The 13,094-nt window shown below is 33.1% G+C and overlaps 1 protein-coding gene across 1 annotated transcript; it reads left to right on the top strand.

Moving 5' to 3' along the window:
- Positions 1-2,060: 2,060 nt before the first annotated feature.
- Smp_163490 (hypothetical protein) lies at positions 2,061-12,195 on the top strand (the record flags this gene model as incomplete). Its single annotated transcript, XM_018790915.1, has 6 exons — positions 2,061-3,074; positions 4,131-4,298; positions 6,694-6,893; positions 7,038-7,107; positions 9,452-9,649; positions 12,103-12,195. 6 exons carry the CDS (start codon positions 2,061-2,063, stop codon positions 12,193-12,195), a joined length of 1,743 nt encoding a protein of 580 aa, XP_018645927.1.
- Positions 12,196-13,094: the final 899 nt, after the last annotated feature.

Genomic DNA, 13,094 nt, shown 5'->3' on the forward strand with positions numbered 1-13,094 from the left:
TCCTTAGTTATAGAAACCTTTTCATTTGATAATACCTAGTCACTTCTTAACTGTTACAAATTAGTTTTATTTTAAAGTTTATGAAAACGATTGTCATATGAAATTGATAAACTGAATATAAAACTGATTTCTCTCGAAATGTATATTATTTATGATTGAAACACAAAAATAATACACCAATAACGACAGGGAGTTAAATTACAAGCTTTTAAGCTGTAAAACAGTTAATTTAATTACTAGATTATCAAGAATAAGCTTCAATCGACTGTGTAAGATTATGCAATATCACGATCGATTGGCAATGGTGATGATTGTCTCACATGCGACATGACTGAACTCCATCAGCCGTGACTTCTCACAGAAACTCTGGAAACTACTCATCAAATTAACTGCAGTAAAAATGTAAGCAAGCAAATGTTAACTTAGTAATCTGAAAGTTAGGTACTAGTTTCGAGAACTGAAGGTCCTGGTTTCAATATCTAGTGAGTTAAGGTTACGTACTGACGTAGAGTCTCTTACTAGGATGAATCAGATACTTAGTTCTTATCATTCATTGGTTTCCTAAATAAGATCAGCCGGTGACATGAAAATAAAACATTCAACAATCTCCATGACTATCCATAGTAAAAAAAATGAATCATGCAACTTACTATTTGGTTGTATATTTAATCAATAGACCTAAGGTCGTTGGTTCGAATAACTACTTAATAGAAGTACTTTTCAAAACTTCAGTCATTGTCTATATAAAATAAACAATGATGGACGGTTGCTCAATTTCGTGGATTGGATGAAGTTAGACATTAACACCGTTGGATGCCAGCCGGCTCAGTGGTCTAAAGGTTAAGCGTTCGCGCGTGAGACCTATAAGTCCTGGGTTCGAATCTGGCGAGGCGGGATCGTGAGTGCACACTGCTGAGAAGTCGCACACTCTAACGAAACGGTCATCCAGTGCTTCCTGGTTTTCCATGGTAGTCCAGCTTCCATTGACTCATGATTACAACTATATAAGTAAATTGACTAATTATACCTTATTGTGTATTGTTTTTTTCCATCTCACATGTGTATTGATCATTTTGTTCCGTTGGTATTTCTATTTGAATCTAGAAAAAGATTATTTTTTAATGAAAAACAATTAATAAACATAGACTTTTTCTATGTATACATAGATATACAAAATACATTGAAAATTTACCTACACACATATACAAAACAATAGTGTTATATTTCAAATACATTTGAATAAGAGTTGTTTATTGATAAGAAGAATATAAACACATTGTTTGTATCTTGATTATAATGAAATGTCTAAGCTTGTTTGTTTGTTGTTTACAGTTTTACAAATTAGCAGTTACTTGTTATGTTTTGTTATAGTTATCATTCATTAAATTGTCTAGTATAATAAGAACAACTCACCTTTCTTATGGAGTAATGTGTAGTTGAAAATGTCATTTTGAAAAATGAATTGATACCAGTTAGTAATTAGGTGAGAAATAGGATAGTTTAACACTTATTTACTTTATGCACTCAGCTACCCTGTATAAGATCAAAATCATACAGATTCAGGCAAATATAAAATCTTCGAGTAATAGCTAACTATTGCTCTTTGCTTCATACTTTATTCTTCAACTGAAGTCAATCAGTTATGATTATCGGATTTCACTTGGTGAACATTAAATCTTATGATGAGATCATGAAATAAACTAGAATGAAACAGTTGGAGGTAATGATAAAGATATTGTGAATCAAGATTTTGCATTCATTAGCTCGAATCAGAGGAATGTATCTGAACCCATTTAGGAAGCATCAATGTTTTCACGAAGGTAGACAACCTTTGTGTCTTATTGCTTCAGTCATAAACATATATCACCTGACTTTCTGACTTTTACTAAAATTTCAGTTCAGAACAAACAACTTATTCCAGATCAGCTAATAAATTAAGCCACACTCTTTTTAAGAATTGTACATATTTAAATGTAATACTGTTTGAAATAAAGCTAATATGATTTTTACATAATTTTCGGTTTACCTGCTTTATTGATGACAATCTGAAGGATCCGGAAATGGAGAACTTTTTTAATGCTGTTACCATATCACCAACAAGTTTATCTTTGAAGAAACAATCTCAGATAGTTAATTCAAGTCAGATCAGTTCACCTGCAAAATATGCCAATTATCAATCGACACAAAACAATTTATCTGATATGGAAGATCAGCGAATATTACACGAAATTCGTTCATCTCCATTTTCAACTGAAGAAAACAATTCTCAAAAGTTAGCTTCACCATCTATCAATAAGTCTATGTACAGCCGTGTATCCAACAGTAGTAATAATAATAACAGTTACACTAGTCGAATTTATTCTCGTCTTCAAAATGAACAATACAATAATAATTTTAACAATGATATTGATAGTGAATTTCCTCGAGGTATTCAACAATCAGGATTGGATTCACCACAAAGTGATAGTGGTTGTAGCCTGGCTAGTCATACAACATCTGATGGTAAAGATGGAAAAGATGTAACAAATGCTTTTGGTCGAGTAACTGCTGGTGTAGAGAATTATGATAATTCTAATAATCGTTTAAATGTTAGACGATTAACTCAACCTCATTATAACTTTCAAATTGAAGCAAACAATAAAACGATATCTCCTTCTCGTCGAGACAGAAGTCGTGGTGGTGATGAAGATGAAGATTTTGACTCAGAGTCAAAAAATAATCGTCCAAAAGGATTTGTTTCATTATTACGTAGAAGTCGTAGTAGTGCCGCTGATCATGTTATGATGAATGGATTTCGAAGTGAACTTAACTCTCCTTGTTCAAATGACACAATTAATCATAATCGAGCATCCATAGATACTCCAACACCGACGGAATCAGGTGCTTCGGGACCAGAACAATATGAGATATGTGGGAATGAGAGAAAACCAGGTGATCGTTTAAGTCGATTGAGAGCTTCTCTAAGACAGTCATTTGGATGGCCTTTATCAAAACCAGATTTTCGAATGGAAGCCTTTGCAGCTAGGCAAGGTGAAGCTAGAGCTTTGCTAAAACTCAGAGAAACCAGAATGGATGTAAGTTTTATTTTACTCTAGTGCTCAATTTAACACATACTCTGTTTGACATCATTTTTAATGGTTAACATTAAAAACTAGTCACCGTATTTGATCTTCTTTTGCATCTAATATATAGTTGTATATTTGTATTCCTAAATGAATCTGAATCTAAATCTTCCACTTATTACTCTATTGGCCAGAACATCGTTCATTTAATTATCAAACCTTTACTGTAACAGCACCAAGTAGCTGTTTTAAAACTAATAACAATTTAATTAGTTTTATTTTCAAATGAGTCGTTCATGTCGGATAGTCACTTAAGCCGTTTATTAAATTATAATGAATATATGCGGTGATGGCTTACATGAGGCTTACTGAACCTTTATGGATATTCATTCTCTTATTATTCTTAATTCCCAACATTCACATTCATAAAAGTCCCCACTGAGATTCCCGGAAAACAAATTCGACCCTTTTTCATATGGGTATTATGTGACAACTAATTAGTACGACATATTATTGGGTTGGTTATTTAATTAGCTGTGTTGTATAATTTGAGATCAATAATGGTCATTTAACTATGTCAAGATCTAATTTTACACGTAAGTAGATTTTCTAAATAAATCTCTCAACTGTCAAACATGGAGACTCAAACTGTCTTTGGAGAGAAAAGCCAAAATGTGTCGTCAAAAACTTCATTTATTTCTAAAATATAAATTAATAGAACGAGTACAAGAACAAGAAATAACTGTCAAAGAAAAAGCGTGATAAGAAGTGCATAACAGATGCGACAAAGCGAGGCAATCAAAAACTAGTCACGCTTATAAATAGGTGCAGTTCCATGATCGGTAGTTAGGCAATGCATGACAACTTGAAGGTCTAACTGGGTCATGGTGGTAGTTTTTTTAAAGTAACGTATTACTGGAGAAGTTGGTGGACTATAATTAATAACTGCTTAACATTATTCTAGAGCTTGAACTGGATACTTGTACCTAAAATCTATGTAGACCATAAAATATGTAAATATCAGTCCATGATAAATGAAACTAAAGTATTGTTTGTCTATTTCCTCAGGTTCTTAGAGTGCAGTCCAGATGTCAAACATTACAACGTCACATTGATCGTCTGGAGGCTATCAATTCACTTCGTATGTCTGAACTTGAGGATGCTGTAGCTAATGATCGTGAACTTCGTCAAGAAATTAGAAATTTACAAACTCGAATCTTTCAATTAGAAGCTGAGGTATGCATCATAAAACTTTTTTTTATTTTCAACTCTCTATTTCAGCTTCGTTTTACGGTGAATTTTTCAGTTCAGTGATTTATTCTGTTGTATATATATCCATTAAAGATATTACCTTTCAATAGAATTTCATTTTTGGCAAATTCATAGTTGGACTAGACATACTGTTTTTATGGGAAAGTAAGGAGCAATAAAATGAAGTATCTGAAAATGCTGAAAATCTTGAGGCAATGAACCATCAATTGACAAGATAATGCATAAGTCTAGCTGGATTGATGAACGCTTCGCTGAAACTAACAGTTTCCATTACCGTTTCCAGTAGTGATGTCTCTGATTGTGACAATGGACGATGTATTTCTACTAAGACTTCATAAAAGTTTTGCTAACAAATGCCACTTATCATTAAAAAAAGTCTAGGCTTTCTGTCACTTAATTACAAACAGTTGTATTCTTTTCGTTTAGCTAAGTAGGTCAGTCTAAGAACTACAGACTATTTGACTAATCTCCATGTCTCTAAATAATCTTTTCCGTCACTTAAATAAAAAGTAATGTTTGATCTCCATAACAACTCAGTTACATGTAGTAATGAGTAACTATACTGCTAATTTATTGAATGACTCAGTATTTGGTCCAATACTACTTTTCATCCTCTGTTTATTATATTGTCACTTGCGATCAAGTTTATGACAACATTATTGTAGTAGAGTCAATTTAGACTGAACAGGTAACATTGAATGCAGTATCTCGAAATGTACAATAATTGATCCAGAATAAATAAACAAAAAATCCTATCAATACAGCTTGAGAAGTGGTTAGGACTGTAATAATAATTGAGCAAACTTCACAATGTCTTACTTTCACTTAATATAAAGGCTTTATTAAATATTTAGTGAATTAATCAGTTTCTCGTACTGGGGTATATCGCAGAAGTACATAGACCTTATGAAGGCTCTTTACTCGAACACTAAGAGCTTATGGCGAACTGTCATCTGATTTAGCAACCTCAATTAGTGTCTGATAAGGCTGTCCACCATCTCCATTTCTGTTTAGTCTCATCATAGATCTACTCTTGGATATGACGCTCTTGTCGACCGAATTTTCAGGAATTGATCTACTTCCAGGAGTTCCACTTATCGACTTAGAATACGCAGATGACATAGTCCTGTTTGGTGAAGATGCTGATAAAATGCAGAGTCTTTTGGTAGCACTGAGAAACAATGCCAGGATGTTTAGGATGTGTTTCCCTCCCTCTAAATTCAAGTTGTTGTTTCAGGACTGGCCTGCGTCAACACCTGAGCTAAGGATAGGGAGTAAAGTAGTCGAACGCGTCGACGACTTCACTTATCTTGGTAGCCTGATCAGCCATAATGGGTTGATATCTGGCGTTTGGCTTTTGCCAACTTGCGTCACCTATGGCGAAGGTGAGATACCCGTCTACCAATTAAGGGATGAGTATACTGTGCGGCAGTTCGTTCTGTTCTACTTTACGATTGCGAAACGTGGCCATTAAGAGCAGGAGATAATCGTAAGTTACTAGTATTTGACCACAAATGTCTTAGAAATATTGCTCGCATCTGCTGGGATGCAGGGTATTATGGGATAATGTTGATTCTTGTAAATCTTCATCGATTGATATGGTTGGGTCACGTATTGCGTATGCCTGAACACCGATTACCACGACGCGCTATGCTGACTAGTGTAGGGGATCGTTGGAAGAGAGTTAGGGGCGGCCAAACCAAAACGTGGCATCAGTGCTTGAAGTCACTAACTTCTGGTCTGAGCCATGTTGGTAGATGTAGACTACTTGGTTGCGGTCCGCACGACTATCGTAACTAGTGATTGTAGACTCTGGGTGACATGGCTCAGAATCGATCACAATGACGTAGGTGTATACACTCTTTGTCTTTCCCTAAAGCGTGAGATTACAATTACTTCATACCTTTCTTTCTAAGAACTAATTCTTTCTTCCTGTATTATATCCTTATATCAAGTCTTTCTTTTACATATTACCACCATTTAACTAACTACTTCTATGAATTTGGTGTTCATCTTGTTGCGCTAATGAGGTCTGGGAACTTGGACCGATGAATGTATGTGCCTGATCCTACGTTGTAGCTGACTGACTGAGTCTACAATAAAATTTCGTAACTATTTGAATGCACTGAACTGAGATAATTTAAAAATGTTCTCAAATTTCTAAATCACATTATTTCCAGCTAATTAGTGATGGTTGGTCAGGTATGTGACCAGTTTACAACACCTTAGAATTTAGTCATCAGTTTATATTGCCTAATTATAAGTTGGTTGCACTTAAATTATTTCACTGAAATGCTGAGTTGATAATATTCTGTTATTGTATTATTATTATCACTTTTCTCTCAAAACTGATAAACAGCATCGAGAGTTTAAAGTTGGTCAACGAATTAAAGAAATGGAATTAATGAGTAAATTAGCAGAATCCAATATGCGTCTATCTCATGCGGAAATGTCTAATCAACAAGCGATCGTCTGGTCTCAATTGAATAAAGCACATGAAGCGGCAGTTGATTTATTGACACCAGCACATTCTCAAACATCTTTAATATCACCTTGTATGTTAACAATGGAATCACCATCTACTTCACGATATACCATAGCAAATAATAATAATAGTACTAATAATAACAATAACAACACTGGTTGTAAAGAGGATGGTATGGACATTTGTCGAAGCAAAAATAATTTTCCATCAATTTCAAGATATGGTGATTTAAGAAGAGATGTAAGCGGACGGAAAACAGATTTAAGCAAAACAACTATATTCACAGAGGTGAGGAGAAGTAATACTAAGTTTCTTTTTTACAAGTTTGGTGGAATTGCATTTAATGTTGATTATTATTTATTCTCAGAAGGGGGATTTGTGAAAATTTTAGTAATTTTATATAGTTGAAATCATGAGTCAATTGAAGCTAAACCACCATGGAAAACTTGGAGACTGATAAGTCCTCGGTTCGAATCTCGTGAGGTGGAATCGTGGATGCTCACTGCTGAGGAGTCCCACAATAGGACGAAATGGCCGTCCAGTGCTTCCAGGTTTTCCCTGGTGGTCTAGCTTCAATTGACTCGTGATTTCAACTATATTATTTATTCACTATTTATTTTATCAAGACAAGAATACCATCAATCGGCATTGTTTTTACTTTTTTATTTAATTTTGTATGAAACAAATCTGACTAAATAATTTTCTGATCATTGATAAATTTGTGTAACGTTAATGAGTAAAACACATGGAATTATGATTAAACTTGCTCGGTAACCATTTAAATCATTGGCTATAGTAAAACGAAGTAAAGAATGAATGGTTAAAGCACTTGACTTTTAATTATTAGAATACATTTAGAAATTTAACTCATAGTTTGTCCGATAAATCGGTACTTTGGAAGTGGTTTACATCTGGTTTCACAAGAATACAAATATCTATCTCATTATTGTGATTAGCTTTGAAGTTTAAGGATAATATATGAGTAAGTTAGGTAAAGTGATTTTTCATGGAACAACTAACAGTCTGATGAATACGATAAAGCTATGTTACATTGTAGAGATTGAGAGAGAGAGAGAGTGAGAGAGGCTAAGAATGACCTTGGATATTTCGTCACCCTTATTCACTAATCAATAGAAAAATCAGAATCAAGAATCTATTTTTAAATCAATAGACTGAAACATTTGTAAAAGCTTTACTTGAGAGCTTTTCTATAAAATTTAAAATAGGTAGGCTAGAGTAGGCAGTTTAGCTACAAACGAATACGTTCATTCTACTGACCATTAAAATATTTGAGCTATTTAACAAGTTGTATATATACTTGTGAAATGATTACACATAGTTATACAATAGTTAGGTATAAACTCATTAAATAGTCAATGAACCGAGTTTATGAGAGGAAAATCTGTGAACCATGTGAATGAAATTTTTGAGTATTTTAATAACCAATCTATATCATACTTTAGTTTCTATTATTCAATGAGTTAATCATGATATGATTTTGTTGAAGTATGCTTTAAACAAAAATGAAGGAATGAATTCTATATTTTGAATAGAATCTCTATTAGAAAAGTGTTTTCATGTAAGTTTGTTCCTATAGCATATCCTCTATAGTTTATCATGACAACAGATTTCTTTTCAATTCCAAATTATTTAGTCATCAAAATGAAGATAATAATTTATAAACATTGTCATAAACTACTTGTTACTTGATATTACTTTTTGAATTTCGAACAAGAATTGAACTGAGTTCAGATTGGTTATGTAAAGTAATCAAGTTACAATTGTTGATTCACTAAAGGTAAAAATTTATTTAGGTTTTGTTTACAATAAGAATTCCCAAAGTGCTTATGGATTGAAGATAACTAATAGAAAATAAGAATCATTGAGAAAACATTTAAATCAATTACTTGGTGATAGTTTAGTTAATTGTTTTGTTATTTCTTTTTAAATGATCAACTAACTAAGTCATTGATATCAATCAGTTAAGTGTAGATTGTAAATTATCTTCTCTCTTATTATCCATGTGACATATTATACACAAATGGAATATCATAGAAAACTAATCTCAGTAGCAATGAATTATTGCTCATTTCATAAATATATTTTAAATGAAACCATGAGTCAATTAAAGCTAGACTATCATGGAAAACCTGGAAGAACTGGATGGCAGTTTCGTCCCATTGTGGGACTCCTCAACAGTGCGCATCCATGGTCCCGCCGCACGAGACTCGAACCCAGGACTTATCGGTCTCGCACGCGAGTGCTATACCTCTGACTACAGAGCCGGCCTAAAGATTAAGTGCTCGCGCGCGAGATTAATGGGTCCTGGGTTCGAATCCTGCGAGATGGGATCATGGATACACACTGCCAAGGAGTCACACAATAGGACCAAACAGTCGTCCAGTGCTTTCAGGTTTTCCATAGTTATCTAGCTTCAATTGATTCATGATTTCAATCATAGATTTTTTTTTCAAAATCTGAACTAAAACGTTTTCTAAAATTAATTTTAATTTATTCTCATGGTTAAATGTTTTCAGATGAATAAATGATGAAATGAATTATGAAATTAAAATTGTCAAATTAATTTTCAAGTGTAAATCATCACCTTTTATTTTATTTATTGTCAATTCAGTTTACTGATGGACAACATAATACAAATTATGATAGTATAAATGATAGACGATTAATGAGATCAGAATCAAATTCTTCATCAACTCAACGAAATCATCATCGTCAACATTCATCTAATAGCCGACGTGATAAATCGATTGATTCATTATCAGAATTACGTTTAATGCCAGAAATTAGCATTATAGGAAAATCTTCAGATGTAAATCGATAATTATTATTATTATTATATCATTCTATAAAATATCAATGAAATTCACTGTTTTTTGTTTATACGTTACATATCTAATAAATTCACATATCAAGAATAGCTCTTATAAGTCACTTAGATATAAATTGCTTCAATATACATAAATATATAGATATAATATCTCTGTGTATATTGCTGTTTACAAATGTATCGGATATTCAAAGTTTTATACATATCGATCATTCAATATATCAAATCGTTTTTTCCCTCACTTATCTTTCATCCAAGCACTTAACATCTACATCTTCTCAGAAAAAACAAAACAAAACAACCACTAATAAACAAATAAACATATATGAACCAGTGTTTTCAAGTAGTTACCTTTCCTAAAACTCTGTTCTTTCTTCCTTACACTTAATTATTCTCATTTATCTTTCTTTTTTTTATAATCTCTTGTAGTCATCATTTGTACTACCATTGTCATTGCTTTATTCATTAACAGTAAAGGATATTTTTTTCTAAGAATATATATATATAGTTTGCTTTTTTAGTGACGTATGCTGATTTTTTCGGTTTTTCTTTCCATAACTACAATGATATTTATTCTCAAATATTTTTATTGACTTGATCTTATACCTCTTACTTGTTGTTTCACTATCGTCTAGGTTTATTTCTCCACGATGGTGTCGATGAAACAGTTTTCATCATTATACTTTCATTGGTTTAATTAATGGCTGTGCAATTATTATTATTATTATTATGATTACTAATTTAGAGTATAAAAATGTTTTTGATTTATTGGGACTTTCTATCTGTTTTGTCTTTCTTTCTCACACTATCTTTAACAAAAATGTTTATTATTCATTCAATTCTTGGTGATGATAATTAGTTGGTCAATTAATTCGTTTTAAATAGGAATTATTTTGTAAGTTGAACTGTTTACTATTGAAATTCATCAAATGATTTTTTTTGTTTTAAAGAATAATAGATAACTTCGGTGTTAGCGTTTATTATCTAAAATCTATGGGAATGTTGACTAGAAGCAATGAAATCAAGGATATACATGTTGAGATCACGGACACGTTTCTTAGTTAGCTTAAAAATCCATATATCCGGTCTCATGCTGACTCCCGGACTTCATCTACTTAGTCCATAAAACAATATTAAGTACAGGTATATCAATGATACAAATACACTTGAATTAACAGCCAAAACACGCAACTCTAAATAAGATAAATTGTAATCTTATTTGTTCACGAAATCGTTAAGTTTCATTAAATTTTATCGAATACATCGCTGGATGATATATGATGATAAATGTTTGCACATTTGAAATCACGTGTTCATATAAGCTAGACCATCAATTAGAAATCGGGAGTACCGAATGAACATTGCATCCTAGTATGGGATTCCTTAGCATTTCACATCAATCATTCCCCAAGTGGGACTTGAATCTAAGACCTTCAACGCTTAACCTGTAGACCACCGAATCAGTATTCAACGGTGTTAATGTCTAACTTCAATCAATCTATGATCTTGAGCAACTCTTCATCCACGACTCGTGGTGAATAACTGTCTCACACATGATACATATCGGACTCCACTGGTCACAGTTTCTAATAAAATCTCCAGGAGTTGCATCTTGAAGCTAGTCACTAGTGAGAACATGATTGCTAACAGTATGGGGGATTTGTGGAGATTGTAGTATTTTCACAGGTTTTTCTAATATGAGTGTATAATAGTTCATAAAACTCAACTAATATGTAGGTAGAAGAATTATCTTATAAATATATATCGTACATCAGAAAGGTAGAAGAAAGTGAAGCTCGACCACTTTTTTAGTAGAGTCAACTAATAGAAAACCTGTGTTTTGACTTCAGTAGTGTTCCAGTCAATTAATTTTCGTTTTAACTTCAATAATTTATTGATCGACAGTCAGTACTTTGATCTTTAACAATAATGATATTTTACCAGTCTATCAACTTAAAGTCTTTACGTGTAACTGAACACAAACTGTTTATAGTTGAAAGCATGAATCAATTGAAGCTAGACCACCATGGAAAACCTGGAAGCACTGGATATCCGTTTGTCCTATTGTGGGATTCCTCAGCAATGCGCATCCACGACCTCGCCTTAGGAGATTCGAACTCAGGATCTACCAGTCTTGCACCAGAGCCTTTAACCGATAGACCACTGAGCCAGTATCCGATGGTGTTAATGTCTAACTTCAATCTATCCACGAAGTTGAACAACCGTTCACCAATTTTCTTCAGTGAGTTGATATCTCACAACAGACGTGGTTTCAATTCCGCTGGTCACTTCTCATTAGAACTTCAGGAATTATCTCTTGAAGTCAGTCACAAAACCTCTTCTGATTACAAACTGTTTACTTTCTGTGTTACATGTATTCACAGTGCTGACCCCAATTTGAACTTCACTATAACTTGCTATTAACCACTTGATAGGTGCCTTACTCAAGTTTTACAAATGGCTTAAAAATAAATTCTTCAACACTTATGTTTAGTTTACTTGAATTATTCGTTGTCCCAACTACTTGAAAGGTCTCAAATGCCTTAGTGATATCACTAACTGTTAACTTCTACTTTTGTAAACAGAATACTTGTAGAAACTGTATACTTTATTAATTACTGTACTCATATAATCTTTCTAAACGTACTAATTTCTAAAATACGCCTTGCTCTTGGAAGTAAACATGACCATTGTGAATGATACAAACAGAAAAATGATATAAATTCGTCATTAAAACTTATTGTGAAAAAGTGAACCCATTTTTTCTTATTATAAGCAAAAATTGTAGTGGCTAGCAGTGGAATCCAGGATGCGCGTTTCGTCCTATTTGGGACTCCACAGCTAAATGTACCTGTATCTCAGAGTTGATGTTCACTCTGGGACTCGAACCCAGTACCTGGCGCTTGGAAAACCATCGCGTTATCCACTCAGCTACTGAGTCCTGATAGCCAGTTGCTTGTGCAATGGGGTGATAACGCGATGGCGTTTGAAGAGTGAACATCAACTCTGAGATGCAGGTACATCCAGTTGACGAGTCCCAAATAGGACGAAACACGCGTCCTGGATTCCACTACTAGCCAATATCCATCTTTGATTATAATACTTGCGAATTCAGGTTTTATCGAGGCAATACGCAGAGTATCCACATATGGCCAATAAGAGACTGACCAGTTGTAGTCCTAAGCATCAATGGGAAGATTCAAATAAACAATACTAATTGAATGCATTTTCTATTATTTTATTCGTGACATATTAACATAATTCAAATATAAAACACAGATTGAAAGATAAAAGATAAATAGTAAACTATAAATGTTAAGCGATCAAAACAAAATTAATTAGATCTCATTCAATTTTCAGATTCCAATTAATAAAAAAAATGATTATTCAGATTATTGTGATGAAATAACTTGATGAAAACTAGAGC

Source organism: Schistosoma mansoni, assembly GCF_000237925.1.
Source record: "Schistosoma mansoni, WGS project CABG00000000 data, supercontig 0013, strain Puerto Rico, whole genome shotgun sequence".
NCBI classification, from domain to species: Eukaryota; Metazoa; Platyhelminthes; class Trematoda; order Strigeidida; family Schistosomatidae; genus Schistosoma; species Schistosoma mansoni.